The sequence below is a fragment of the Oenanthe melanoleuca genome, chromosome 3 (genome assembly GCF_029582105.1).
Source record: "Oenanthe melanoleuca isolate GR-GAL-2019-014 chromosome 3, OMel1.0, whole genome shotgun sequence".
NCBI lineage: Eukaryota > Metazoa > Chordata > Aves > Passeriformes > Muscicapidae > Oenanthe > Oenanthe melanoleuca.
This window is the reverse complement of record NC_079336.1, coordinates 69864417-69890460: the sequence shown is the minus strand read 5'-3', so window position 1 is coordinate 69890460 and position 26044 is coordinate 69864417. Positions and strand designations below refer to the sequence as shown.

Below are 26044 nucleotides of genomic sequence, written 5' to 3'. Positions count from 1 at the left end.
ACACTAACAGAAGACCAACCAGAATTAGTTTCCTGGAACTTCTTAGCTCACAAAGGAAAAACAGTAGAGAAAATAGATGAATAGCTTTCTTAAAACATGCTTTTCCTAAGTGCATGATTTGTACAGCCAAATGAGCACTTTAAATGTAGCAAGTCAAGTAACAAGCTCATTCAGTGTTTTGTACCTCAAATATACATATAAAAACATTTGCATTAAGTAACCCAGGGGGTGGTTAGACTGCATAAATCAAATTTAACTGATTTTTTAAAGCAACTGTAAATCTTCTAAGGAGAAGTCTGCTATTTATATCATCATAGAAAGAAAAATGAAGAATTTGAAGGCATGAAATTTAGGGCATGCCTGTTCTGTGAAATGGACCATGATGTGGTTATCCTTCAGCCAACAGAGAAACAAGGCAGTATGTCCACAGAGTTTACCATAGAGACACACAGTCTTATTTATGTGAGCTCACAAGCACTGTAGCCAGCCACCAAGCTTGGTGTGACCTTCCAGTAATGTTGAGAAGAGGCATTAGCTCATTTACAGAGCTGGAATAAAACAGTTTAACTGCCCCAGACCACAAGCTGGGCTGTTAGAACTCCACTGATGAGTTTAAGCCCCATGTAAGTTAAACAAGACTGGGTCCAGTACTGAACCCTGGGGGACACCAATTCTGACAGGCCTTCAGCTACAGACTGTGCCACTGATTATGACACTCTGGGACCTGCCATTCAGCCAGTTCTCAATCTACCTCACTGTCCACTCACCCAGGCCACAATTCCTGAGTTTGCTCACAAGGAAGTTGTTAGATACAGTGTCAAAAGCCTTGCTGAAGTCAAGGTAGACAACATCCACTGCTCTCCATCATACATTCAGGTAGATTCACAGAATCACATGTTGGTCAAGCATGATCTACTTTTAACAAATCCATGCTGAGTGCTCCTGATTGCCTTCTTGCCATCCATGTGGGCAGAGATGGCCTCCAGAATGAGACATTTCATCACATTTCATCACAACCTGTATCTATGTATTTCTCCAGGAAAGACAGTGATTACCATTTTTATTTAAATAAGAAGATACTAGACTATAGACATAAGGGTTCACAGCAAGTTGATACCCCTTGCTATGATATAGTCTCTAGAGGGAGAAAACACCAATTGCTCAAAGTTACAAAAAAATGAAATAATCTTCCACAAGAGCACTGAGGAGACACTGATGCCAAGTGCATCTTCACACAGTTCACAGAATTCCTCATGCCAAATAGGGAATAAATGGGTCTTCTGGGATTGAAATGCATCTGATTACATTCAGCATTGGAATGCCAGTCCTCTTCTCTATGTCTTTTCAGTTCCCTTTACATTATTAATTATGTGCCAACCAAATTTGCTTTAACCCTCTGAGTCATACAATATTCCTTGAATCAGATTTACAAAGTTTTCATTGAAGATTCATTCCAATCCATTAAACAGGTCTTGACTGGTAAGCAGTCCTGAAATCATGACATCTCTACCATGCATGTGAGGTAATTTTCTTGAAAAAAGATGCCTTGTTTCCTCTATATTTACTGAAGGAAAACAACTTGAAAAAGCAGGAACAAAAGGATTGTATTAGAGTTTCAGATAAAGACAAAAGATAGAACCAACAGGGGATCCTAAACTGGTCCTGGAGAAGAAAAGTTGGCATCTTCCTATAAGTGGTCCTGTTAGCAGAAGAGATAGCAATAGAAGAAGAATGGAAAAAGGCTGATTATGGTTGAAGCCACGGCTAGCAGCAGAAGCTCTTGGCATCAACTTTTTCAGGGGAAACAGAGCACTGTACATTTTCTTTCCTTTATACTCCCCTGAAAAGTTAACACATAATACACAGAAGCACTGGGGTTTGATCCAAGCTACTAAGAGCTTCCTGAGCAGCCATGCAGGAGGTGAGAATGCCTGGACCAACTAATCCTTCAAATCTAAAACCAAATTTTCTATTAAAAACATCCACATTTTTCTCAGTAACTAAATAAGAATCAAAAAAATGAACATACGTGAGCTCCTAAAGAGACAAACAGTAGAAAGAATGTCAGTTCTTCCTGATACTTCTGCCTAATTCAGGGTTTGAATACCCAAATGCTTAGCTGTATGTGTTCCTTTTTTTAAAGAGTGTAAGTGGGCTCCCAAACCAGGAGCACAGGTGAAGCTCAGTCCATTCTGAGCCAATTTAGGAGACCATAGGAGGTCAACAGTGAAATGTTAAGACAGGCAACACAATCTGTGTTATTCCACAGCAATTACTGTGGAAGATGAACATACAGAATATAAATAAAACACTACACCAAAAGAAATTTACCTCTGCTGGATAGGTAAGAAGAGAGGTGGTACATTCTCTAAGAACAAAAAAGTAAAAATTGGAAAATTAGGAATATGTCCTGTGATATTGCAGAGGCTATAAAAGCCTGGAGTCTTGCTTGCTGCCAAAGTTTGCATGTCAGTTTTTCATTTTATCCTTACACATCTAAGTCTGTCAAGTTAATTGGCAGACATAGAAATGTGCATAAAAATTTATGAAAATCAGTTCCACTCACCTGTGTGAAATATTTACACAGAAAATAACTACAAAAATCTTTCTTCAGACTTTCAAGATGTTAACATTTTCTTGAATAGGTTCTGAGAAAAACCCTATTGTATATGCACCTTTCCACAAGAAGCTGTTGGTGTATTTGGGCTCCCCATTTATTATGTTATATAACATCCTGACTGTGGCTTTAGGTATTACTCCAGTAGGCTTTGCTACTATTTGTTATCTTTTCATGACAGCCTCCAGACACAACACTGCTCCAAATAAAACAGATGGCTGTTTCCACTAATGTCAGTCAGAGCAAGGTCCGTCGTTTCGATCCTGCACTTTGAGCACCCAAAACACAAAAAAAGACTTAATTGTATTTTAAAATCAGATTAAGTACAACTAGAATGACTAATCTTTAAACAAAGTTCTGTGTTTAGAAATAGATGCTGTCTCCAAATATCAAGATTTTTCACCACACATACTATATAATGTCCTAGTTAGGCCAATCAAACCCCAAGTTCTTGGCCTGAAAAGCAGACATCCACAGCCAAATGAAATAGCACTGAGGATCAGTTACAAACATTTCATGAAAAATTGTCAAACCCAGGGTTTTCAGTCCTGAGACTATATTTTATATCATAAAGGACTGAAATACCTTTTATAATTAATTAAGCTGTTTTCCAGTTTTTCTCTAAATTTTTACAACAATTCGAAAATGGCTCTGGTATAAATTAATAATATGCTATATCTTTTAGAAATAAAATACTTACTAAAACAGTTTTCTTCCCAGAATGCTGGGATTTAAAAAGACATTTTTATAAGTATAAGCCTGGAAAACTGCATCTACTCACAAAAGTATGTGTGACACTACAATTACAATTACTCAATCCTTATGTGCAGTAATCAAGAAAATCCTTTTTATCTTATATGCAAAAAACAACATGACAATCCACTGCTGCATAACACAAATTTTCTCCCATGCAGATATCAGAGCAAATTTTTTTCTGTTTAATTAATTTTGTTATTTTTCTTTTTATATCATTATTATGAAATTAATATTTAATTTTTAATCAATTATTACTTTATTCTTGTTGAAATTTATTACATTTCTAATGTCATTGTCTTGCAAATACAAGGCATATCTCTTTTTTCATTCACCTCATATTTACTAATGTTTTTTAACATTTTTTCATTACCTTTTTTTTTTTAAAGAATTTTTCATTTTATAAAACTGTATGTTCATTCGAACCCTTTCCTTCAGCTTTAAAGCTTTGCACTAGAACTGTGTGTGAATACACAGATTTTTTTGTTTGTTTTTTTTTTCTTTCCCTCAAGATTCTTTTCTACTTCAAGTTCTTTTTCTGTTATCTTTAGTGAGTTTAATTGTATTTAACTATTTTACATAATGGTTTAGTAGTCTGGTGGGATAAATTTATATTAATTCTCTTGAAGATTAATTTTTATTCAAATCACTGTCCAATGTATTCCAAAGAACAAGCTTGTGATCTTGGTATTTTTTTCTCTAGTTCTGCCTGAGTAAGATTTCTCCTTTAGGTTATAGACAGATCAAAACCAGAGAAATCTAACATTTTTACCTAGTAAATGTATTTCATTCAGGAAAAAAATAATTTTAAAATGGAGGAAATAATCTTTTCTTCTCTTCTTTTCAAGTGCCAGTAGAAACTCAAGACCATGAAACTGTCAAGGTTTGACCAGCATGCCCAGTGCTAATGTGTCACCTTCCAAAGGTACCTTCTGAATAAATATAAGCAACCAGATTAATGAGCTGTTCCATATATAGACATATATATGGACATATAGACATATATAGACATATAGAATGGTGCAATTAGGCTTCTGAAAATCTACTATTCCATATGGGAGATCATAAAGGATAACCATTTTGGCATGTAAATATCTAAACACCAACAGGTAAGATTTGTATATATAAAGCAACTCCTTTGCCTTGGTTCTCATTTCATTTGAAAAATCAGAACTTAAAGTAGTTGTAAGACTGATGGATCACTTTGAAACAGCCTATCCTTGGGCTGCCATCATTCCTATAAAATTTAGTCAATAATGGATATTATATTGCCCTACACAGCTAATAAAGAATTTTTTTGAGAGACTCAGACCGATGTATGTTAAAATTGAGAGGAAAGCATTCTAAAGACTTTTAAAGAAGACAACTCTACTCCATCCTCATCCCAAAAAGCATGAGTTTCACAGCGCTCTGTAAGAAGATATGTAATACCCAAAAAGATTAAATAAAAAAACATTTGTAAAGATCTATCTGCATCTTTCATGAAAGGTTATCTTTTACACATTTATGAGTACAGATCTGAGACAATTTCTACAGAAGATGAAGTATACCCTACCAGGAATTGCAATCGAAGTACCCTTGCTCTAATGACAGATTAGGTTTGTTTATTATGTATATGGATGAAGGAATGACCTTCTAACTAACTGTGCTGCTTCATCTGAGCAGATGAATGAAAATGTTTACCTATAGCAATGTTCAGCAAGCACTTCAATAAAGAATCTGAGAATCTTCTTTCTCTGCTTTTGGTGAGGTTACTACCTTGGCTAAATAATGCTTCTTTTCCAGCATGAAATTTAATGTTTGTAATCCCTACAGCTTCTTTCCTAATCATCGCTATTTCTCCACAGTATTTTCTACTCTTCTCTACCTTTTCTTTTCCCCTACTGCAGTGCTTCCTTGTCAGTTGAGTTATTCCTCTTCTGTACTCCTTGCCTCATAGGCCCAGTCTCACACATTAATTTACTTCCTTTATTCTCACCACTAGTTATTAACCTATCAATGTCATCTGACTCCTCCTCCTTCCAATGTAAACACACTTTAGTTTCTGTGCCCTTAAAAAACCTGCTGTTGTCCACATTTGTTTCTCCAGTTACAGATCATCTCTCATTTACTTAACAACAAAGCATGAACTGTTTGCAGTCAGGTTTGGTGAGGTTTTTTTGCAGTCCTCTTGTCTAACATACCTTTTACCCTTGAATTTCACTGAAATGCTTCCTGATATTCTTTCCAATGATCTGTTCCTAGACATAACTGACAATAAATGTGTCAACTGTACTTGCTTCCAACTATCAAACTACCTTCAATACAGCTGATAATGCTTTTCCTGGAATTTAGATCTCTCTTGGATTCCAAGTTTCTTTTCTATTGTGATTATCTTTTATCAGTCCCTCAAAAGAGCATTCTTGTCTCCCAGTAAGTTCCTCAACAACATTTCACAGGAGTCTATTCTTATTTTTCTCTTTTCCCCACTTACATATTAATTTCAGATAATGTCAAGCTGCTATTTTTCTGTATTTCTCTAAGCAGAACTCACAGCTAAACTTCTCTTCCAGACCAATCTCCATGTCAGTCTAATGATTCACCATTATTTCTACTCCAAGATTTGAACAAGGATCCTTATTTCTCTTTCACTGCAATTTTTGCTAACAAACCTTCTCCATCATTGTAGACAGTAACTTGTCACTGGAACAGGTAAATTGGAGATCATCTGCAAATTAACTTTCCTTCTACATTGTCACCTCTAGGTTATGTGCTAGTCCTACAATTTTTCTGCTTAGGATCTCAAAGATATGGTCTTCCACATTATTTTAAATAGATAAAAGATTTATCTAGGTCTAGGACTCATTGCAACCATGTCCTTTTACCTCATCTGGTTAATTGATTTTATCATTCCTTTTTTCACCATTGTCACCCCTCGATTCAAAATGAAATTGTGACTATGCACAATCTTCCCTTCCTTATTTTCACTACAAACTTGATACTTTTCACTACCAAATTTCCAAAGTTTGTTCCTGCATCAAGCTTTGAGCATCTTGCTTACAGAGCACAACTCATTTGTGTCAGACATAAATGCAATAAATAATTCCTTAGCCAGCCCTTACATCCAAATAAACGAAACAGTTGTGGAATGGTGCCAAGTATTAATTAGTGCTACATCAATGTATTTTTACTTGCATGGATATAAATTTGATATTCAAAATTAAATTAATTTGTATCATGGGAAAACCAAAAAGATGACGCTCGAGTGCCAAAGAAAGTTATGTCCAAGGAGTTTATAAATGTAATTGTAATAATCTTTTTGGTTACCTTTCAGGTTAGTAAGAGAATGTAAGGTATGCTGTTAGTCTTCAAAAGTATTAAATCTTGAAAGTTATTAAGATAAAATGCCCATGTTTGATAAAGTTTTTTCACAGAATGACCAAAGCCTCCATACAGACTTATAGACAGAGAAATTCTTACATATTTACTTTGAGCAACATAAAGAAGAATCAATTGGAGGAAAGGAGAGGAAAATAACTGTGATTTTAAAATTTAAAGAAACAAATACTATTGTTTAATAATACAGTTCTTAAAATTGAAAAGGTTTACTATTTTCAAAACATTTAATATATAACATATGCAGTTATATATAACTTATAGTCTTTATATAACCTCTAATTTAAAAAAAAAAAGGACCATATTACATCAGCAACAATAATATTGCTTGCATGTCTTCAAAAAATAGCCCAAAATGAGCATTCAATAAAAATCATTAATGTGAAACACAGATTATGGTCCTTTGGAATGTGAAGATTTAGCTTTGGGCATGCTGAGTGTGGGACAGATGTGAAATTCCAATACTCTCAATTGCCTACATATCGACCACAGAATTACTCCATAGCAAGAAACAATCTATAACAAGTGCAGTTAAGCAATCTCTGAGTGCTGTGACAAGCACAGCTGAACGCTCATGAAGTAATTTTTTAAAAAATGTATATATTCTTACCTTGTTGCAAACTCTGGCTCATCTCCTGGAGGTTTAGAAAATTCCCTAGTGCTTGTCCAAAAGAAATACATCCTTAACAAATGTCTAGAATTCAGTGAATATAGACAATTCTGTCCATTTTATTTTCTCATGGGTTCTTGTGGTTTCTTTCCCTTGCTACATCTTTCTTACCTACATTCAATTCACTGTCATCCATCCTTCCCACTTCCATCCTGCTCCACTTCTGACTCAGCACCATGCACAGTTTTCGTGCTGTTTCCTTCTATGCACAGTTTTCATGCAGTATCCTTACAGATCCAAAGCTATGCAGAAGCCTAGATGGTGGCTGTATTTCTGACAACATCAGTGCCCTGTCAGTAATTTTGACAAGCGTGCAACACTTGACAAGTAACGATTTCTTAAGAAAGTTGCAGACTTGAAAGTTTTCCATTATCATAATTTCTGCATAGAAACTCATTAAAAACAAACCAGCAAAGATGGAAGTAACAGTTTGGTATTGCTGCAAATACTTTTATGATTGTTGTTACTTGATATAAGGCAAGGATCAAAATGAGAGGTGCTGATAACATCAGGCTATCACTCGTTATTCATCCTCAGCATCCACGGTCCATTAATATGAGACAGAGACACATGAGCTACTCTGCAAATATTTCACTTTCTGAAATATCCGTTTGCATGAAATCTTTTACAAACCTACTACTGAGCTGGCAGATGTCATCAACAGTCCTTGAAAGAGTTACAATATTGTACCTTTGATCACTGGTGAGTGATTTTCAGTATGGACAGTTATAATCAGGAGCTGTATTGTTAACTAAGCCAATATACACTTTCTTTTCAAATTGTATTTGGTAGCATTTGCATCGACTTGCAAAAGTAAGCCAAAAATGACATTTCATCATTCTGGATTTCCAAAGCAAAGTAGTGTTACGTACTGTCCAGCTGAGCCACTTACTAATAACAAACTCCTTGAAAATACAACGGGACAGCTTGGATAAGGACACATGGAAATCAAAAAGGGCTGTCAACAGTTCCACAGATTTAATTATCCACACATGGTATCAGATCTAGCTGTATAAAAAATATTTTTTCAGCTGTACTGAGAGGAAGAGATTGCTGCCTAATTTGACTCTCATTTGGAAATACTCAAACATGTGTAAGCACAAAAGGTCATTAATTTGCTTCCATTTACTTCAATTCCACTAAAGACTTCTTTGCCATTATCCATCAGCAAAAAAGGGTTTTATTTTGCTGGAGAAGTTAATTAACTCTCATAAAATATCTGCATTTCTTTAATAGCATGAGGAAATAAGTCTTCAGTGACAAGTGACAATGTTTATAGCATCACAATATAAGCAGATTATAGTGGCAAGCACAAGTGGTTCAAGGTAGTGAAATCTAGTTAGACCTGAAGCTTTCTTCAGAGTAAGATGGCAAATTATAGATTTTTCTGATGATCTCTACAAGTGTGGTGCACATACAGAAAGTCTTACTTATTCATGTACCACACAACAACGATGTGAATTCAAAATAAAAAAGGAGTAATTTACTCTTTCATCAACACTAATATACCATCCAAGAAATCAATTGTGAAATCAATCTGCTGTCAGGTAATAATTGGCATCAGATTGACATTATGCATTCTGAAATGAAGAGCTGATTTTTCTGAATTCTTTATCAAGCAAACTTGCAATAAATTCAAATATGCTGTCAAATTTAAGTTGCAAATTCAATGATCAATGTTGATGTAGAAACAACCTTTCAGTTTTGTAGTCTCATCAACTACAACTACTGTTTTCTAAACAGCAAATTACCAAAAAAAAGAAAAGAACTCTAATTGCAGCTAAAAGAAAGACTTCAGTAGTCCATCTCTAGTCTCATATTGTTAGGGAAGTAGGGGTATAAGAAAAAAAAGAGGCATGTTACAGATTTCAATAACTAAATGGACTGGTTTGTATTCTTGCATAACTAACCTAAAATTATCAATACCTCACGCCTAACTGCTTTTCAGGCCAGTTTGTGTGTCAGAATTAACCAATACTAATGCAGTGTACTTTCTTGTTTATTTCTATGTGATCTCTTTTTCCCTCTCCCCAAAAAAATTGAGCAGTGTAGACTCTTGTGTTGCAGTAGAGAACTGCAACAGCATCTTCTGATAAACCAATGAAATATACTTCAAGAAAACACTAGATCCTTGCTATGACTGTAGAAGCTATTTCATGTAACTGGAATTATTTTCAAGACAGATAAGCAAGCACACAAAAAGTGCAAAGAATGTATTTTTGCTCAGTTTTTACTTAAAAAAAATGTGAAAACACTTTATTGAGAGTTGAGAAAACATGTGCTAATAATTTGTCCAAAAAGGAAAAAAAGTCTGAAATTAGTAAACAAATGACTGTCTAAAATGAAAACATCCACAAAACTCTAGTATGATTCAGCCCTAATAGCTGTTTATAGCAACATACTTTTTCTGTTTTCTCCTTCATTTGTTTCCACTTAAAACAAACTTTTTGTTATTGCAGGATTTTAATTTTATAAAAAGAAAGACATTAGACTGTATCTAATGAATAAACATATAGTAGCCAGACTAATGACAAGGAAAAAAAAAAAAAAATGGCTACTTTGCTGGTTTGTCATGGCTAGATTTCAATTTGCCATGTCTGACATAAATATATTAATATAAACCACTAAAACAGATAAGTGCATTGACATGTGAGGAATGCATGGAAGACATTGAAATCATCAGCAATAGAAACAAAGTAGCTGTACTACTGGAAGTGTCATTGTTTAGAAAGAGTCAACAAAAAGAAACTCTGCTCTTATAACTAGGTAACCAAAATTATTCACCTCCATATTAGAAAAATATAATTCAAATCAACATTTCCCACAGCATTCTGGCACACAAATTTCTTTCAGCTTCAAGGTTTGGAAAAATTCTGTGGTCTGGCAATAGTGCATCACAAGGATGCAACTGTATATAGTGTTGTGAAACAAAACCGTGTTCTTTCAGAAGAATGTAACTATACCAATTAATGTAAAGAGTTTATTTATTTTTAAAGATATTGCAAGATGTGTAATCAAGTATTCTTATCTTTCACTACTTTATCACAATCCAGGAGCCATATCTGCCTCCATAATTATAAACTGAGTAAACTCTGATTTTCTTCACCAAAATATAAAAACCAGTTTACCAGAGTATGCCTAAAAATGAGACTGAGACCTGAGAGACTGCTTCATGTGGAGTTAATATGCATGCAGTATCTTCATTTTCTAAAATGTCTCTTTCCCTAATGAGTATCTGTTACAAGGTTAGCCATGGTTAGCATAGTTAAACAAACACACCTAGAAACAGAGATCATTACACTCATTCAAGCCACAGTGCTTTTCTGAAACTGTCCCTCCCAGGAAACTCTTGGACCACCCATACATCCTCTTTAGGAGCTATTTGTTATTGGACTCTCCCAGACTGCCAATGTATTATGACCACCCATTGTGGGTTTGCTTGAGGAATGTGACTTAGGCCATTCAACAACAGAAAGTCTCCATGAGTTGACTTAAAGGACTAAAAGCTCGAATACTGAATTAAAAATCTAACAAATGAATAGATGGTAACTAAATAACTGACTTAAGAGCAGCTTCCAATTCCATCCTCAAAAAGGATTTGTAAGCTAGAAGCCTAAATCACTTGAGTGTTTTTATATCCTGCTATTTAGTCCATAAGCCAGTATTTGTCACAGATACCTTACACTCTTTATGTATGAAAGCCTGTAAAAGTACAAAAATTTCTGATTCATTAATATAGGCTGCATGTTTTTGAAATCTACTTACATTTCCAGACTCCAATATCACTATTAATAAAGAGCTACTGTTGTTTTTTGAGCATCTCTGTCATGAACATTGCTGTATGGTCCAGCTACACTCCCATAGAATATTACTCCCACCAACTATTGTATAAATCTCAGCCACTTTTCTATTCTCTTAAACATAGCAGAATTTATTTTTGCTTTCAGATCTTTCCAATTCTTAAATCTAGAAATCTGTAATTTAAGAAGGATGATGGAAATGAAAATGAAAGGATGCACATTGAACATGGTTTGAATATCATTCATTAATGACCTGTAACTTAAATTTAGCTCTTAGGAAGCCCTTCATTCTACATCTTGACTATAACTGATGGACCCTCTCATTTGTTCTCCTTTTGAACTGTAAGACCATACTTTGTGTCCATCAGGCACAAAATAGCAAACATTTAACAAATCATATCATGTCAGAAATAAAGGCATAGTTGAAAGGCACTTTGCCATCTAATATAAAATTTCCCACTAAATTAAAGTAAGTGATTTTCAATACTGTTTTTATACTCTACTTATTGGCACCACTTCTTTGAAAGCATTGCACATTAAAACTCCCATAACTCAATGGAACAGGAAGTGCTTACAGAAGTCAGACTTTTAAAACTATGACAGTTTTTCACTTCAGCTATGATAGGCTGGCCAGCTGTACTGATGTCAATCAAATGGATTTCAAATCTGATATCATACAGTTTGTTTACAAAATTTTTCATTGAAATAAATAAAAATCTCTGTCTTCTTTAGAATTTCCCACGTAGCATAACAGGTTAACAAAAAAACTCTTCCTCTTTTAGCATAAGTCTTAACTGTGTAATTTAATAAATATATTAATGTTTGTTTTCTTTAACTTGCTTCTGGAGAACAGCCTCTCTTCCTTCAGACTCCACCACATTCTCTATTGTTTGCATTTCCTTCTTAAAGAAGCCAGAAATGCTAGCTCTAGGCTAGCTCTAGCTAATTGTATTACCTGACATGCAAACAGGAGATAATATGACTCATTTCACTGTACAAACCTCCATTTACATTGGTCAATTTTAATATATTGGTTACATATTAAGCATATTTTCCTTGAAGTTTAATAATTATTTTTTCCTTTTAAAATAACATATGGGTAAGATTTTAGCCAACCTAATGCACACACAGTTCCATAATATGCAACATGACTTAGACAACAAGGGGTTTTATTAATCCAGCACTGCTTCCCTTTCATAAAGGTTTTATTTTCCTCTGAGGCTGAGATTTGCAATGTCTATATGTGGCTGGATAATACAGCCTGGGACTCAAAATATATTTTGTTCATTCATTATTTCACCCTATATCTATATGTCTACAGAAATAATGTTCATTTTATTGCTGGGTAATCTACCTTTTTCTGGAAAATATTTGTCAGATAGCAAATTCAAAAGACAAACTATTATCTTAAATGACATATTGCATATTTAAATATTTTCAAGAGAAAAGGATATTCTGTTTGAAAATAATAAAGGCATATAACTCACACTTGAAGAAAAAATAGAATCATATGTATTTCATATAAACCTTTGTATCTTGAAATATTGCATTTAATTTCCCTGAAGGACCTTATTATTTATAAGACTTTTTGAAACTCTGAGTCCATATTTAAAGAAAAAGTAACAGGAGCTGTTCAAGTCATGGGATAGCAATGCTTGCATAACACTTGGTAAGTCAGCAGGAAAACTAGCTAAACATGCCAGGCTAGCAGCTTCCCAATGGAGAGTGTATCATATTCTGCAGTGCAAACAAAACATTTTGAAGTTGAGTCATTCATGGACAGAATTTGTTCCAACCTTCAAATATAAAGTAAGTCTGAAGTTTGGAAAGAGAAGGAGCTTGAAGTGAAAAACACTTCTTTCAGTATCATAGCTGCTTACATAAGCTATTGTTGGAAAAACCTTCATTTCAGAGGAAATGCCAACATTTCAGATGCTAGCTGGAACTCACCCAAAACTTTCAGATCACATCTAGATTACAAGCAAAATAAAAGGTAGTCCATGTTCATATTTCACACTAAAAACAGTATTCTGCAAGGTAAATAAGGGATTTCAGAAATCCTTATGAACTCTGTAATGAACTACAGCTTGAGTGTCCTTCATTAGGTACTTTTTTAACCTTAAGATGAGTACTACAGATATTTCTCTAAAATGGCCCTATGGAAAAAGGATTTTGCAACACTTCTTTTGCAACTATTATTTTTTGGCATGGCAGGCGTTTATAGGAATCTATTGTTATAACTGATGTATTCCTATAGACTTTTGGACTGCTTCTCAAACAAAATGAGAAAAATTCTCAATTTTGTATCAAACTCCATATTAAAACAGCCATGAAAATAGAATGGAAAGAATTCAACTTCTATTTGGAATCACAGGAGAAAACGTTATGTGCTCCAGTTACTGCCATGCATAGTCTGAATTTTAGTTTGCAGTACATCTTCTTGGAAGTTCTCAAGATTTGCCTGATGGTTCTGTGTATTACTCCTAAGGAATTCTAACAGAAATATGTACCCTTGAAAGGGTAACATAAATGTCATACTCTTTGTATAAACTGTAATCTTGCTACACGCCTTTTCTTAGAATGATAGCTCTCCAATTTCTCTTTCCTCTTTTTTTTTAATTATAATACTATTTATTATATTTGGCATCATACACTTATTTGAAAAATTCTTTTGTATTTCTTATTATTTAATAAGTTTAGCTAAAATCTGATAACTAGAATCAGATGTTGCTTTTAACTACTACAGGCTTCTCACCCTCAGTGTTCTGTCCAAATTCAAAGTGGGTAATTAAATTTCAATTACTCTGCTCTACAAAGGCTCCTATCCTACACTCATCATGCCACCTCAAACCTAGAATTTTCATTGTAAAAAGCATCATCTCATCCTGCAATGGCACATGTTACATTTCAGCATGATCTATTTTAAACCAGTGAAGATCAACTGGTACCTTTGCAGGCCAATTGCTGAGACAGAGCTAATAAAGGCTAATGGACTCAAACTGCCTACACATGATCAGCATTTGTACAAGGAATCCCTTGCTTAAAATAGAAGGTTTAATATTATATATAATTTTTCACTGCCTTCAGTATGCCAGACCGTATAGGTCTATCCCCTAATTACAATGCAAGGTCTATTCCTAACAAATTAGGTTGAATTTATGGCCATGAGTTCTGAATATATACTGGGAGACCATACATGATTCTGTCTGGACTGTAAGCAAGGGGGGAAAAATCTATTTCTGCTGAATATACAAATTTATAACTTTAGATTTAAAACAATGAGCATTCTCTCTGCTTTTGGATACACTAATAAAAAACCTTTGCCAGAAATTTATCTTGGCGTTGCAGTGAGAAAAAGGATTCGTATTTCACTAGTCAGTTTTTAGGACCTGTGTTAGTAAAAGTTGCACAACAAAGTAATTGTATTTTCCACTTGTTTCAAAATTTCATATTTAATTAAATTGTTAAATCTGAAAGTAAAGAAAACACCATACTATAAAACCTTTTTTTATTACAGAAATAAAATAAAATTTTCTCTAGTCAAATGTCTGGAGAAGTAAAAAAGTCAATTTCTAAAAAACAAAAATTCATAGCACTATTAATTCAATGTACAATTTCACAGCTTTCACACTTTATTAAAAAAGTGCTTCTTTAATTAATTTTAAGTGCATTTTTAATGTGTCTAGGTAGACTGGATATGGTACACATAGATGGCAAATATATACACCTATTCAGACAAATATGGGTAGAGAACAATTCCAGATATTTCTTTAAAATTTAGCTATCCTCATTATTTCTCAAAGTCTCTGCACCAGAGCAATTGCATTCCCCTTGAGCAAGTCAAGTGATTTTCTAAATGGATGCTCGAGACTCAACTTGTTAATAAGCAAAAGGCTTCACTTTGTCCCAAAAATTCTAGATAAAAAGATAGCCCTATCTTCTTTATGCATTTTTGATACAAAAATAATTCCTTTGCTTAGAAAAACACAAGATAGAGACCTCATGAGAGCAAAGCCTACAGAGTCATGCCAAGAAAAAATTGGCTTGTAAAATAATTTTTATCTTAAATAAAGTTGTACTCAGTAATCTGTAATAATGAATAAATAGATTTTAACACATTATTGGGATTCAGAAAAAGACCACTAAATGATAAGATTTGACAAATCTGCATTCATTTTAAGAAAACTTGAATCATCTGAAGACTGTGAGACAGTTTTAATTCTTGTGAGCATTGGCTCTGAAGCAGATACAGAAACACAAAAGAAAATAAATAAAAGTTCTGTTTCTACTTGTAATCTTTGTGATGTGTCTTTAAAAGTGGTTTTGGAGCTGAAAACCCCTGGCATTTCAGGCAAATGAGAGTCTCATCTTTATTCAACTCATGGTGAGAACAGGAAAGAGAATAAAATTGAATAATTATGCTATATTATGCCTGGAGTTATGCCTAAGAAGCTGTGACCTAGTTTGAGGGGCTATCTGCAGTGCAGGTCCCAGAATTGATCAGAATTGGACACACCTACAGCATCAGACAGGGCTGCAGGCTCAGGATGAGCTGAGACTCTTTCCCTGGGTCCTTGGCAGGACATGGTGTAGTTGGAGTTTCCAGGGAATGCCAGTCCCAGCTGTAGGATGCCTACACTCCCTGCATCCTGGCAGGAGCAGACGTGCACAACTCATAAGCTTTCCTTGAGACAATGATGGCTCACCACTTTGAAGAACAGCATTTGGGCCAATGGACCTTTACTCTGATGAGCACTGCTATTCTCAAGCTCTCTTGTTTTAGCACAGAAAATAGGTCAGGCATTTCTAAAATTGATTACAAGGAGAGAAAAAATCCACAGAGATGAACAGGTATTGCTCACCTCAAAAACATTTGCAACCATTTAGTTCAGGAGCACACAGTGCTTCAGACTGAGCACTTTGAGCCTGGTGAGTGTCAGAGGTGCAGGGGCTCGACATCCTGTGGAAACCCAGCTGAACTTGATGAACACAATATTTTAAAAACCACACTTGCCACACACTTTTTGGAAATTTGTTCAGTCCTTCAAATCACTATAAGATGATCCACAGCTCTCACACCCATCAGAAGGTTCATGCCTGCTTCCCACAAAGGGACACAGCCAACACCTAGGCTGGAACATGATTATCCATTCAGTCCCTTCTATTAATGCAGGGCTGGGAAGAAATATCAAAGATTTCCTCAGCATATACTGCTAGTGAAAGGATGAGATAGGAAGTATAAAACACAAATTTAAATTTTAATTAAAGATTGAATTAGAATTAAATAGAACAGAATTAAACTGGAAGAGACCTCCAGGGATCATCTAATCCAATTCCCTGATCATTTCAGGACTGACCCAAAATTAAAGCATGATATTAAAGCATGGTGCATTGACCTGTTCCAGTGTTTCACCCTCCTCTCTGTAAAGAAATGTTTCATCATGTCAACTTTCAAACTCCTCTAATGGATGCATCTTTGAGCCATTCCCATATGTCCTGTACTCTAGGGAAAAGAGATGAGCACCTCACTCTTCATGTTCCCTCCTTGTGAAGCTGTAGAGAGCAATGAGGTCACTGCTCAGCCTCTCTTCTCCAAACTAGACAAGCTCACAGTCCTTAGCTGCTCCTCACAGGGACTGAAGGCTGCTATGATGGAGTGACTGCAGTGGTCTCCAAGGGAAATCTGACTGTTGCCATCTGCCTAGGCTTGTGGAAAGGCCTTTGACAAGGGCCCACACAACATCCTTATCTCCCAACTAGAGAGACATGGATTTGAAGGGTGGATTTGAAGGGTAGACAGAGGAGTAGAGCACCTTTCCCAAGACAAACTGAGAGCCAGGGTTGTTTATCCTGGAGAAAAAAATGGCTCCAGGAAGATTTTATTGTGGTCTTTTAGTACTTAAAGTGTGTTTTATAGAAGAGTGTTCCTTTATACACTTAGTGATAGGACATGGATGGGGGCAGGGGGGGAGTTTAAAAAAGAGATTTAGGTTAGATGTTTGGAAGAAATACTTTACTCAGAGTGTAGTGAAGCAATGGCATGGGTTGGCCAGGAAAGTTGTGGATGCCCCATTCCCAGAAGGGTTAAAGACCAAGTTGGATGGGGCCCTGAACAACCTGGTCTTATGGGTGGCAACACTGTCCATGGCAGAGTGACTGGAAATAGACTGTATTTAATGTGCCTTCCATCCCAAGACATTCTATAATTCATGTTAAAGAATCACACACATATTACATTGACATTTTTAAAGAATCTTCATAATTGTAATTTTTCTTTCTCTGCAATTTAGTTTGTCTCTGCAATTAACAGAGTTGGTCACTCATTACCTGGTCACAGAAGAAAAAGGCAGTGGCAGAGTCTGTGTGATTCTCCAGATGTTAGCAGAGGAGCAGAAATGAAGGCATTAAATGTTGGAATAAGTCCCAGATTTGTGTCTGTTTCTGGTGTGGTATGATATGGTACAGCATGGCATTGCATGGCAGGATATGCCAGCAGGGAGTTATCTATTTCTTTCAACAAATGTTCTTACGTGAGCAAATAAGTAGCTGGATAGAATACAGCTGCAGTTCTGTAAAAAAAAACATGTCACAGTGTCTCAGCAACTACAGTATTCCAGACAGATCCATTGTGAATGATTTATAAAAAGCATAGATTAACCAGTCCCTTCAGGTGACAAAATCAGCATTTTAATCCATGTATTACCATACTTTTTTAAATATTTCAAATGCCACTCTTCAGAAGCACAGCAGCTAGGAACAGTGGTGATTGCAGATGCTGAATATTTCTATGAGATAAGAAAAGGGGGCACAGGATCCCTTTATCAACATGTACTTTTCCCTGCCTACCCCACCACACAGCACAGCCCTGAAAGCAAGAAGGCAAAGCAAAAGTGCCCCCAGTTGTCAGATCAGCTCACAGGGAAACTGTTAGGGAGTGCAGAATCAAGCATTTCTGAGACTGCTGTACTTTATGATGTGGACTGGAAGAAGAGAGGCACAAAAGGCAGCTTTAAAGAATTTCTGCTTCGCGCTTTTCTCCCTTTGTGCTGAACACAGTTCAGATACAGCCAGGAGCTGGGCCAAGATGTTTGGTGTGGCTATATCATACTCCATCAGTCAGCTGGAACCATTTTATGTTGCTATTTTAATTTAAGACAGAAGTTGAATCCATTTTTCTTTCCATATTTAATCTGTTAGCTAAGACTTAGCTTTCCCTTTTCCAAAAGTTCATTTGCAGCTTATTCCACACTTCATTTTGCTTGTATTTCATCTAAATATATTTTTAAAGGCTGAACTCTGATTTGTTATACATCCACTATACGTTTGTGTCATGACTGCCAGTTAATTTGGCTTTAAATTTTTCAAAGACTATGTAAGAAGGGAGAATCTGCTTGGAATTCAAATGCCTGAATTTTAATTGAAATGGAGGAAGAAACTTTGTACCTTTTCTACATAAAAAGCCCAGAAACTTTAGAACTGGAACTTCCTACAGAATGGTTTCTAGTATCAGCAAATGTTTAATTCCATTCTATGAATATTATCTGTTCAGTGAGTTAAATGCAACACTTTTCAAGAAAGAGAAATAAGATCTTCCTGAAGTGCTACATTAGACAATTAAATTGTAAACTCTATTTCTCTATAAAAAACACAGCTGAACAAACTCCTAATCATTAATCCTTTAGTTCTTCCTGTTTGGCAGTTTCCTCACTTCAGCTCCTCCGGACAGAGGAGGAGGCTCTACTTAAAGTACACTTCACAGAAAACTTTTCTACATGCCCCTTCATGGAGCATGAAAAGCATTGCTCACTTGCTTATCCCTTTCAATATTGTATTATTGGCTCCTAAAAGAGAGTTGTGTAGTGTGTGAGGGAGCAAGAGAGGTTTATCTCATCTGGAGCTTCCCTTTATTTCCTTTGAAAAGATAGGGTTTTTTCTGAGACAATGATCACACCAATTTTCAGAACTGTTAAGAGCAACCTCTGGTTCTTAGCAACTCTGAAAAGGTCACAGGCATCTCACTTTTCCTACATTTTTCAGGAAAAATGGCTTAACTAGAAGTGCAGAAATTATAATTCTTAACCTTGCAGCTTTCATCTCTTACTTAGGGCTTTCACTCCCTCCCTCTAGGCACTTTCTTCATCTCTCCAACATCATCACTTCACTTCAAACGTGTTCTTTTCCTCCAGTTCTTAGTCTGCATCATTCTCTCTTCACTCTCTATCTGAAAGTTTCCCAGAAGCTGTCTGTTCTCCAAATTATCCCTATGACTACAATTAGTGCCTTTCCTTCCTGCTTCCAGCCAATTCTCTCTCTTTCCTGTCCACAGGGAAGCTTGTCAAGATGCTTGGTAAACAAAATTCACACTGAATAGCAGAGTAACCAATTGTTCCACACCAGCCCTTTTAGCCTAGCAGTGCCATTCAATAAAGCATCTACCCTTCTAAGAAACATCATAAAGATTTTATGGCAAATATGCTATGAATTGAGATGCTTGCCTCTGCAAGCATGTTTATCTAAGATCATGTGGTGTACAGCTGTTTTTTGCTGGCAACACATTTAAAATGCATGGACTATTCAATGATTTAACAGAATTATATTGTCCTTTCTAGCTTATAGAAGAGTCTTTCTTTCTCTTTTAAAATCTGCCATCCTTCTTCATATGTTTTCATATTTACTTGCATTAACTTTTTGGTATAAACAATTTTTTGCAGTAAACAACATCAACTCATATTTTAATATATTGATACACAACAATGTTGGAGTTTGTTAGAAACTGCACAAGAAATTATCTTTCTGCTATAAACAGAGACATACATGTTCAGTGATGAACTCTTAATCTTGAATTCTCAGGGATTGGAATAAATTCAGGACTATTTGCTTTGTCACACTAGTAGCCTAGTTATCCACAGGCTCAGCCACCCTTGTAGCAGGAGAGTTGAACAACTCTGTGTTATTTTCTGTCAAAGCAGTTTTCTAACTTATTCCCCTTCTCCAGATTTCATAGAAATCATTTTATAAATCATTGCAGAGTACTGTATGATGAAAGCAACAATGCCCCCTTTAATAATATCATATCCATCCAGAATTTTTCCCTCTTTTCTGGAAGAACTTATGCAATTGAGACTTATAAGAATGGCTGGAATAAGCTACCTCATGGACAGGTGCTGGGCAAGCAGCAACTAAACTGGAGCACTGACAGAACACCTCACTTTTGGCTGGATGTCTCCACAGCAGAAAGCTTAGCTATAATGTCTGAATTTTACTCATCAGCCACTTTTTTTTTCATCTGCTTCTATTTTTCCTGCCAGTGTTTCCTTTTGAATGCAATGGGGCTTTATGCAGTGACTGTTCAGAACCCAATATAAATCTTAATTGCATTCATTCAAACATTGGATGAAACAAGAATAGAGTCAATTTTAAATCCCTAAACAGTGATAGCAATAGGTACAAAAATCTTCCAGTATTGGAAAATCTGACTGTCTAATACAAAGCCTTTCTTTCAAGGTATGGGATTATTCTTTTCTGATTAATTTGTGGGGTTTTTGTGTTTTTTTTTCTTTTTTTACTCTACAAGCTTATCATTGCATTGCTTAGCAGCTTCTCCTAGTGCCTTGGAATGTATTTTCATGCTATATTCTATGTTGGAAAACCCAGCTAGGTTTTTGGCTTTTTTGTTTTGGTTTTTCTTTCTTTAACTCCCCCAAAAATAATTACTTAGAAAGCATTTTGGAGTGCATATGATGCAGAATTATTTGGTTAATCAAATTTACATTTAATCTGTAAATTTGCAGCAGTTTTACACATTCCTTGCTTTTTAGTGTAAATGTTTCTGACAAAATCATCTTCAAAATATTTTCCTAAAACAGTATTTATGGGAAGAGTTCAAGACTGGTTCAAGACCACAGGCCTTGTTTCTCAGAAAGGAGTTCTTCAAGAAAAGGGTTTGTGGCTCTTGAACTTCAGGTTTGGCTCTAACTATAATACCTAATTGACTATGTGATGTTTGATAAAATTCAGTATCAAAGGGTTTGTGCCCCAAGGCACACTCTCATACCAGTCTGGCTTGAAGCCACAGCCAAACTTTATTTTACACCATTTGAGGATTCTGCCCCCTTGATCAACAACTGGTTTTCCTGAACTTAGTTATTTCCAAGTCTTGATTCATACTACTACTGTAATTAAGCCTCTAGACTTTTAACAATTGAACTCTAATCAGACATTTTCCACCAAAATCCATTCCAGCACCTGGACCACAGATCAGAATACTGCAAGACTACAGTCAGCTCTATTCTTATGGTATATATATTTTTGCAGAAATATTTTCAGTGCTAAACCTTGCACTACTCTTAATTTGGGTGCAAAATTTAATAAACCACACCATTTGGTTGAATATAGTATTGCTGAATCCAAAAACAAGAAATACATCATGTTCACCCTAAGACAGCAATCAGCAATTTCTCAGTTCAAACAATATATATGTAAGGAATAAATCTTCCAGAAATTCTAAAATCACAGAAGTGCTAGCATCAATATTTAGAAATGGAAGGAGATATACAAATGTTACAATGCTTCTACAAGTAAAGGAATTTTATTTAGTCCATAAGTATCTTTAATAGCAACAAGTATAGTCAGTGGTGAGGAGGCAGTGGGGTAAAGAGAAGCTACTGTCCACGCTTACATAAATATATATAGTGCCCATTGTTGTGTCTTTAAAGTAAGGAAAAAAACTAGAAAGTTTAAGCTTCAATGCAAATCCAATACATGAAAACAAAGAAGCTAAATCCATAGGATTAAAACAGCATACAAAGAATTCACGTTATAAACTAGCTGCAGGGAAGCTTGGGTGTCAAAATAAAACTAGGGAAAAAACATCCTTGTATATATTGCTGCACTACAATTAAACCATTCTATAGAAATATAATGCTGTTAGTGTAGTGTAATGATTCTAAAAATTTGTTACTGCATAATGCCTAACTACTTTGAAGTACTTTTCACCTATAGGTATCTAAATTGCTAAAAGATATTCTGACACAGCACACTTTAAATAATGTTGATTTTAAATGTTTCAGGCCTTTGAGTAATGTCTGAGGCCCTTGTCATTTCCCTGACCCTACTGATTTCTCTCTTACATTCTCTCAATAAACAGTCTATTCAGGTAATTACAAATGGATATACCTTTTCCCAACATTCAATATGCACAGGTTCAGAAGAATTCTCAGCCAAGAAGACTTCTTAGCAGGCCCTTAATTGGGGCATTTTTTCTCTGTATTCAATTTTGCATGAGTTTATAATTGGCACAATAACCTCACTACAGCTGGAAATAGATGAACAGCCCTACAGATGTACAGCACATTGGCACACAAATAAAAGAGAAGGCTACAGAATAAAAAGCAAGACCACAGTGAGGCGGGTTTTTTGCAATTTTGTAACTCTAAAATTATAAAATTACAGTTATTTTACATGCTTTCATCACAAAGAGGAAAAAAAAAAATCCAATGGCTTACCTGTGGAGATGAGGGATTGAAACTGACACTGATTACAGATTCTGTGTGTCTCCCCAGCTTACTTAAAAAAGTACTTGAACGCATTTCATATATGTAAACCTAAAAAACAATGAGTTGATATTTTGACTATTAAAAAAAACCACATTCTAGAAGCATTAAGTTATAGTATAGGAAAAGTAATTATAGAGTCTACAGAGAAGTTAGAAAATTTTAATCATAGCTAAACAGTTATAAAAGTCATCAATATCTTAGAATTTATTTCTATAATCTGGGGTCATTTAGCAAATGCTTAAATTCACTCAACCTGACAAAAGTATTTTTTCAAACTGAAAAAAAGTAAAAGTATTAGAAAGAATAATACACTCTTTCCCTAATAAATAACTAAACATTAGATGTACTTCAAGAAGAAGGAAAAAAATTAGCCTTTTAAAATGTATTTGAATTATGTTCTTTGGAATTTAAATCCTTTCTTTGAAGTGGAATCTAATACCTTTCTAAGTTAGGTAACTCCAAAGTCAAGTAAAATTTTTTCAGTTTCTGCACAGGACTTTGCTGTGTTTAATTCAACAGCATAGGATTGAATAACAATGCAATAACAATAAAAGTGCTGGAGGTATCATCAATGAGAAATAGTATACTGCCTGCCTTTGTTTCTCAAAGGGAAAAGTACTTTCCAAGAAGAAAATTGAAATTTTACTGGTACAGCCTCAAATAATGAAAAATTGCCAATGCAAAACTGCATCAGGAAAGCACTTCAAAATTCACAAAAGTCATGGGAATGCTGATACTATGAAAAGGATAATATTGTGATATTAAATCAGCATTATTTTACAAAAAAAAAAATTTAGTTTTGAAATAAATCTTGTAGTATATATTTTCCACACAAGAAACACTTGTGAAAGTCACATGCAGACACATGGGATTGTTTTAGACTATTCTTTATGTAGTAAAGTCATTATTTGTAGGATAGACGATGCATATACAAGACACATTACATGTTGTCTTATTTGGTACATTATAAATAAAATTTGTATCTCAAAAATATAGAATAAATTTTAAAGCATGCAAAAAATAGTCAAATATGATAATCCAAACTCTAAAATTTCAATTAAAATATTAAAGATCCATCATCTTTACTAAATTTCTGCCATTAATGAACATGGAATTTAGAACACAACCTGACATAAACTAAACCAAACTATGTATAGACTCTATTACAGCAGTGTATTACTCTGTGACTGAAGTTTTTTGCTGATAGTACCCTAAAATAAGTTTGATCATTCAGACTCAAGGCAGCTGAACTTCCCCTAGAAGACAGCAAGTACCTATGAGGTACACACAAAACCTTGTGGACTCAACAGTCTTTTTTCCCAATTTACAAAAAGATACATGGACCAATGCCAGTTCTGAAAAATCTTTAATGCACCACTCAGAAAACAAATCTTTAATGCACCACTCAGAAAACAAATATTATCATTCAATACCAAAGATTGTCTAGTCCTAACCAGTACTGAAGAAACTTTGGATTGTTGTCAGTGTCAAATATTCCATTCACAGCCACATTCACTGAGAGGCAAAAAAAAAGAAGCTAAATGTAAATCTTCCTAACTGGACTCAGTTTATAAAACTCACATATTCTGGACACAGACCCTGATATGGAATTAAAACCATCTACTGGCATAAATGGAGTACCTGAAAACTGACAGAAATCAGGTGGCCATTTTTAACCTCTGCATCTTTTGTAGCATTACACACAGATATTGCCACACTGAGAAAGTAGCTGTGTCTCCATTAATGAGATAAAATCATTGTCTCCTTCTAAAAAGGATACAGCAAATACTTTTAAATTACAAATCCTCCTTTAAAAAGTAAGACCTTTCTCCTTGGTCTAAAATACATCAGAAAATTGTTATAATAATGAATAGTCATTGTTAGTGGTAGAAAAGCAGCAATTTTTATTTGTTTGTTTAAAAATATATGGCCATAACACAGCTACCTGGAACATTATCAGCTCACAAGAGAACAGAACAGAAGTGGAATCCAAACAAGATAAAAGTGATAGAATGACACAAAAGAAAGCATTCTGATGCATCTGTAGGTAAGAAATTCTTTCCTCTAAAGGAAAGTACAAGACTATGTACACAGGATGTCTGTACACAGGACAGCTCAAGTTTTTTGCAGTTACCATACAAAAACTGAAGAAAAACTCCTTGCAAATACCTCCAGTTGTTTTATTGACATAAAAGAATTAAGAGGCACTTAGGGTTATTTATTTCAAATCATAAACAGGTTAAAATATTGCAAAGCTATTTGGCTTAATCAGAGAAGGTTCAGAGTTCTAAAATAATAGTACCTTCCTTAATTTTACAGTCTGTAACACCACATCCATCCATTCCCCTCCCTCCATAGGGAATTCCCATTCTTCATTCTGATGATACTACATTATAAGTCAACTAGTACCAAAATTATCAGGTGCTGACACTTATGAGATATCTCAGTATGTCTAACATTGTGCTCTCTTGTTCATACCAAGCTTTGTCACACTCTATATCACACAACCCTGTTGTCCAGACTTCCAACAGGTCTTCCTTCCATGAACAGAGTGCTAGAAATGGCCTTTGTACTCCAGCAAGGATCTGGGGTAGAGACTGCAGTCAGGTTGTATTTCACCACCATAGCTCCAGAACAAACCAGAGAGGTCATGCTTACATAATTAACTGGAACATGCAAGTCTCAAGAAAATGAGAGATAAGATGCTGTAGAAGTCCACATTCCAGAAAAACTCCAGAAAGGAAAGGAGTACATTGAGTAAGAGGTGAGCACAAAGCATTACAAGATGCACTGCACTTTCCAGAACAGGATGCTCCTAAACTCCTCACTAAAGAAAGGGTATTTATGAAAAGAGGAAGAAGTCATTCTTACCAAACAGCCCTCTGAAATCCCCAGGACCTCTTGCCAAAATGGTTCAACAGTGTCAAAATGGTTCAAAGTATCAAAATCTTCATTAATGTCACAACAGTTTCAAGTGTTTGCATCCTAAAATCAAATCCTATTCCTCATAGCTATTGAGTATGTCTAGCCCTTTGGAACTGTGGTAACGACCAAAACAGGACAAATATGTAAGATTTTTTTAACACACTAAGAGAATAGAACTGTACTGTAGATAATAAAATCAAAATTCATGTGTTTGGTATATACAATAGGTCATCTGGACTCTGCACAACTGACACATGGTTCTAGTAAAATAGGTTGTTTTACTTCTCTTCAAGCATACTTTCCTTCCCTTAAATGGAAGGAGGAACAAAAAAGAGGCAAAGTCAATGAC

General features: G+C 35.1%; 1 protein-coding gene across 1 annotated transcript in view; it reads right to left on the bottom strand.

The window, feature by feature from the left end:
• Nucleotides 1–26044, bottom strand: part of WDR27 (WD repeat domain 27) — an 85670-nt gene that overhangs the window by 13189 nt on the left and 46437 nt on the right. Inside the window, exon 23 of the mRNA XM_056488309.1 lies at nt 22720–22818. Coding sequence (XP_056344284.1) covers nt 22720–22818 — 99 coding nt within the window. The remainder of the gene's footprint in view (nt 1–22719; nt 22819–26044) is intronic.